At 39.9% G+C, this 5635-nt stretch overlaps 1 protein-coding gene across 1 annotated transcript in view; it reads left to right on the forward strand.

Moving 5' to 3' along the window:
* Positions 1-2458: 2458 nt before the first annotated feature.
* Positions 2459-5635, forward strand: part of LOC115070003 (C-type lectin domain family 2 member H-like) — a 5020-nt gene continuing 1843 nt past the window's right edge. Inside the window, exons 1-2 of the mRNA XM_029562466.1 lie at positions 2459-2565; positions 4541-4666. Coding sequence (XP_029418326.1) covers positions 2487-2565; positions 4541-4666 — 205 coding nt within the window. The 5' untranslated portion in view covers positions 2459-2486. The remainder of the gene's footprint in view (positions 2566-4540; positions 4667-5635) is intronic.

The following is a 5635-nucleotide window of genomic DNA, read 5'->3' on the forward strand; positions in this document are numbered from 1 at the left end:
GTTTTTCTTTTGCATCATTGGGTTAGGTGGAAACCTGTCAAAGCTGTGACCTCGGGAAACGCTGGTGCTTTTGATGAGAGCAGAGGAATGCATGTGGCGCTGCCCTGAGCTCGTTCTCCCTGAACAAGTGCCTCAGTGTTCTTGGGGTGACACACTTACCTAGGCAAGCCACTATTTTCATAATGACATAAGGACAGTTACTCTTTTGAATTTTATTTATTATTTTTATTTTATGGGTATGCATGTATTGCCTGCATGTGGGTAAGCACACCCATGTCGTGCAGTGCCAACAGAGGTCAGAAGAGGCTGTCGGATCCCCTGGTATTGGAGTTACGGACAGTGGTTAGCTGCCATGTAGATGCTGGGATTCAAACCCAGGTCTTCTGTAAGAACAACCAGTGTTCTTAACCACTGAGTTATCTCTCCAGCCCCAACAACAGTTACTCTTGGCTCTTAGTCCTCACGTACTACGTATTTGTGATGTGTTTAAATGCCTGCTTAAAAATTTTACCCAAATAAAACTGGTTATAATATATTATGTAGTGTGTCACTTCTTGTACTGAAAATTTTTCCTGGACAAGTGCCCCAGTGTTCTCTGGGTAAGTGGACACACTTACCCAGGAAAGCCACTGTTTTCATAACAACAGTTACTCTTGGCTCTTAGTCTTCACCTACACACTTGTGATGTGTTTAAATGCCTGCTTTCAAGTTTTATCCAAATAAAACTGGTTACAATATATTCTGTAGTGTGTCACTTCTTGTACTGAACATTATACCTGTGAGATCATTCCTGTTGTTGCCTAATATAGTGCTTTGTTCAGTGCCGGATAATATGCCATTGCATTAATATAATATGTTTCCATTCTATTCTTTTTTAAATATATTTTATTTATTATTTTTATTTTATGTGTATGAGTGTATTGCCTGCATGTATGTGAGTACGCCTGTGTTGTGCAATGCCACAGAAGTAAGAAGAGGGCTTCGGATTCCCCTGGAACCTGAGTTAAGGATGGTTCGTAGCTGCCATGTGGGTGCTGGTAATCAAACCTGGGTTCTCTGCAAGGGCAGTCAGTGCTCTTAACTGCTGAGCCATCTCTCCATCCCCCTCCATTCTATTCTTAATGGGCATCTAAGTGTCTAGATTGGCTATTAAAAATATTATTTTTGGTTTACATAAACACGTTTTAAAAGAAATACAATGTGAATATAATTAACATACCATAATTTAACACCCCTAAAACTTAGCTGTACCAATGTTCTTTTAGCCAGTGTAATGCATGTTTAGTGGTCTGTATGGAATTTTCCTTGGTCTCAATTTCATTTTTAGTTAATGAATAGTGCACACAAATATCACATTTACTCTGGTGGAGCTCAGGTCTTTTTAAATATATATGTATATTATTGATTTTTTGTGGCTTTCATACAATACACGTTAATCATATTTAGCCCCCCTTCCCTATCCTCACGTCTGATAGCCCTCTCACAGGAATTCATGCATTTTGTCATATATGTTAAGGCCTGGGGAGTCAAGTTTGTGTACCCAGATGTCCCTCGATGTAAGTTCATCCACTGGAGCCTGTTCAGCCTGTCTAGAGTCACTCTCTTAAAAAAGATCAGCTCTCCCTCACCCATCAGTGGTCAGCTTCCATAGTTCCTCACCTAAGTTGCGGCCTCCTGCCATTTCCCCAGTTCTATGCTGGTTTTGTCTTTTGCAGGAGTCTTGTGCGTGCTGTCACCACTGGAGCTCAGCTCTTTATTGGCGGTGTCCACTCCACAGTGGGAGTCTATCGCACTTTGTATCTCTATTATACTGGACACATGGCATTTCTCTACGTATATGGCATGTTTATTTCGCTATTATTATTTTTGCATTTGTTTGTTATACTCAATCATACTGTTGACATGCGTGTTCAAATTATTTATTATAAATAATGATGCAATGGAAATTCTCATCTGGAATTGCTGTTTCTCTAAGACCATGTATCAAGAAGCAGAATTGTTGGCCTACATAGGTCAAAGAGCCTATAAATACATGACTTTCTTTTATCTGTCTATATTTCCACAGGCTCTCCTTCCTGACAAACACCAGGTATCAAATATCATCAGAATAGCCAAAGAGGCTCTATGCTTAAAAATAGTCTCAAAAGTAAAATTCTTCCTCAAATTAGTAACAGCTACTTTCATGAAGGTAGTATTTTTTTTCTTAAAGATCCAATGATTATCATAGAACATTTTAAAACTCTAAAGCATTTATCAGTTTTATTATCTCATTTATATTATACTAAATTTCACGTCCACCCCTCTTCTATTTTATTATAGACTTCATAAGCTCAAAGGGTAGGAATGAGGAATAGCTCATGAATCTGTCTGATAAGCCTGGCAGTGTTTACATAAAAAGCAGCATCAGTGTGGAAACGCCCACAGGCTATATATTCTCTCTTCCTTTAAAACTCCTGAATCTGGCAGATACTCTTGTCAGCACAGTGATGGGTGCTTCAGAGGTTTCGGTGAGTATGTTAAAGGAGAAGCTCAGCTTCTCAGATGGCCTGCAGGAGGGAGAAATGGGTATGTGTTTAATGAAATCTGAATAAACTGAAAAGACTGAGAACTTCTCCAAAGAGCAGGGGAGTTGCTGAGCCTCATGCTAGGGTCACAGCGGTCTCTGCAGGAGGGGAGCTGCTTGGGGTGGAGCTCAAGGGCCAGTAGGAGTTTAGACCCCTGCTTGTGTTGGATGTGAGGTTGTTACATTGGTTACTCTGTTGGAGTCTTTAATACTTAAATGTTTCTGGGGAAGGGCAATGAACAGTGAATTAGCCTGGAAGAGCATGAGGCAGTTTCTTCTCTGTGCTTAGCTTGTTAGTCCATTCTTGCCCAGGAGTCTGGGGATTCCCACTCTGATCAGTCCTATGAAGCTGGTACATAGCATGCTCTCCATTTCCCAGAGTGAAGGCAAGCACAAATAGCACAGCTTCATGAGGTGCATAGGAACAGCAGAGCCTGGGATGCTGGGACTTGTGGTTGGCAGGTCCACTGGAAGTAGAGAACTGTAGTAATGTGGGGTGGGAAACCTAACCCTCAGGTAAAATCCTCTGGCATTTTTGCCTTATGATGAACTTTAGAAAAAGAACACCTTGGAGATTTCTGTCCCCAGCCCATGGCCACCCTGTTAGGTTCCTGGCAGACTCATGAAATGGTAGCATAGCTCCCAATAGTTTAAAATAGTAGATTTAAACTAGCCCTGGAAAGTCCCTCTGCTCATCAGGAGACCAAACAATCCTGATTGATATGAATATATAGATAGATACAAAGGTAAAATGGTTTTTGCTTGGCAAATTCTCACAACAAATGCTAAATTTGTTTGTGAATGTTACTAAGCAAGTATATTGAAGGTCTGAGCAGGGTTATAGAGATACAGAGCTGTTATAATACTGTTATAACCAACAATTTCAGTCCACTCCCCTAGCTTGTGCTGCACACCCAGATTTGGATTAAATGGATACAGACGAGTATTGGGTTACCCATGGCTAATTAAAGATGTCCTTTATGTTTCTCTGTATTATGCAAATGTTAATTTTGGTGCTTTCTTTTGCCCATAACAAGATAATTTGACTCAAGAGGAACTAGGTTTTACCTTCTTGGACTACATATATACAGTACAGAAGGAAACTGAATCTTGATCACCTTATTTTTTGTCTGTAGGTATACGATGTGAGCCCCCTCCTTCCTTTGAAAAAAATGTAAATCAGCATATTGGGGATTGGAAAAGAAAAGAGACTGTTTCTGTTTGTAGTAGAACAACTTTTATTTAAGATAGACCTCAGAAAATTATTTTAAGTTCCTTTCCTGGGCTATGCCTACTTAACCTGTGATGTAGAGGGAGTTCCTTCAATTTCTAATTTGTTAAAAGTTGTTATTGTGGGTTTGTATTAAATTTTTTTACCTGTTTATGTACTGAAATGCACCAGTTTTTTTTTCTTTTCTAATTTCATTAATAAGCCAAATTGCATTTTATTTATCTATACAATTCTTGTTTATTTATTTATTTATTTATTTATTTATTTATTTATTTATTTATGGAAAGATTTCATGTAGTCCAGACTGGTCTGAAACTTTCATTGTAGACAAGACGAGACTTGAATTCTTAATCTACTTCCCCCACCTCTCAAGTGCTAGGATTACAGGCATGCACCATCATACCTGGATCACTGATTTTTTTTCCCAATGTTTCCTTCAGTCCTCCAGCCAGGTCTCCTCCAATGGATCTAAATCTAAACAACATTTTCCCCATTTCATTGTGATTTTAAATCTTTTTGCTACTTGCTCTTTCATTAGCACTTATTTCAACAAGAAGATTCTCTGATAAAAATATTGTTTCCATTGTCTCCAGTCTTGTTTGCTCCATGGACATCATTTTTGGACCAGGACCTCCTGTGAGAGGGGTTTCTATACAAGCCAAATAGAGAGTTGAATCTGTGGCAAACTCATTCTGTTCTCCTGAGGAGATTCTTGAGATTGACATTCTGGTATTTCTATTTTGCAGGTAAAAACCTCCAGGGAAAGTGTCTATCACTTGTGTCTCCTCTGATACCCGTCAAGCTTTCTTGCTGCTGTCTGTTGACCTCAGTCTTCACTGCAGCTGTAGTTGGGCTTTCTGTTGCTTCGTCAGGTAAGTTACTCATTCTTCAAATTGTGTTTTCTGTCACTTAATATGCAAAGATGTTTTGAAGTTTTATTTTTAAAATTGCTCTATCCACAGTTTGTCAATAATACTTACTAAGGGCCATCGTGTGCCAGGCACTGTGGGAAGTGCTTGTGATTAAAAACACATGCAACATTCCTATTCTCTGGGAACTTACAGTCTAGCAGGAAGAGGCAGGCAGTAATAAAGAAGTGAGGGCGTAGAGCAGGTTTCAGGATGCACAGGGAGCCAGGTCAGCCGCCCTGTTAGGGGAGAACGGGAGAAGGGAGAAGAGCTATGTGGGAAACTGTATAGGAATCACCACAGTAAATGACAATGATGATGATGGTGGTGGTGGTGGTTATGGAAATTCATGCCTGATGATAACAGCAGAGGTGGGGGCAGTGTGATGAGAGCCTGGATAGTTTGGCAGTTGAGCCAGCAGTATTTCATTCTAGTTGAGCATGGAGTCTTGGAAACAAAAGTGTCAGAGTTAGAGCCAAGAGTCGTCTTTTGAGTGCCTTTGCCATACATGAACATGAGCAAGCTGTGAGGACAGGAATTCCATTTATGGAGTTCATTCCTGGCATGTACCAGTCAGATGTCATTTCATTAGAAAACAAAGAATGACTTCAATTTGAAATATTTTTAGAGGAGTTTAATCATTGCACTTTAAAACTTTCTATTTTGAATGGGGCGTGGTGGCTTACGCCTTTAATCCCAGCACTTGGGAGGCAGAGGCAGGTGGATCTCTGTGAGTTCAAGGCCAGCCTGGTCTACATAGGGAGTTTGAGGACAGCTGGCTGACCTACAGGGAGACCCTGACCATTGACATATACAACTCTATACTTTGGAGGAAAATCCTCACCCTGTGTACACAGAAGGAGATAAACATTTAGGTTGCTTGGCACATTTAAGGATTGCCTAGGAAAAGATTATTTAATACTAATATAGATA

This window comes from Nannospalax galili, unplaced genomic scaffold (genome assembly GCF_000622305.1).
Source record: "Nannospalax galili isolate Female #2095 unplaced genomic scaffold, S.galili_v1.0 scaffold1915, whole genome shotgun sequence".
Lineage (NCBI taxonomy): Eukaryota > Metazoa > Chordata > Mammalia > Rodentia > Spalacidae > Nannospalax > Nannospalax galili.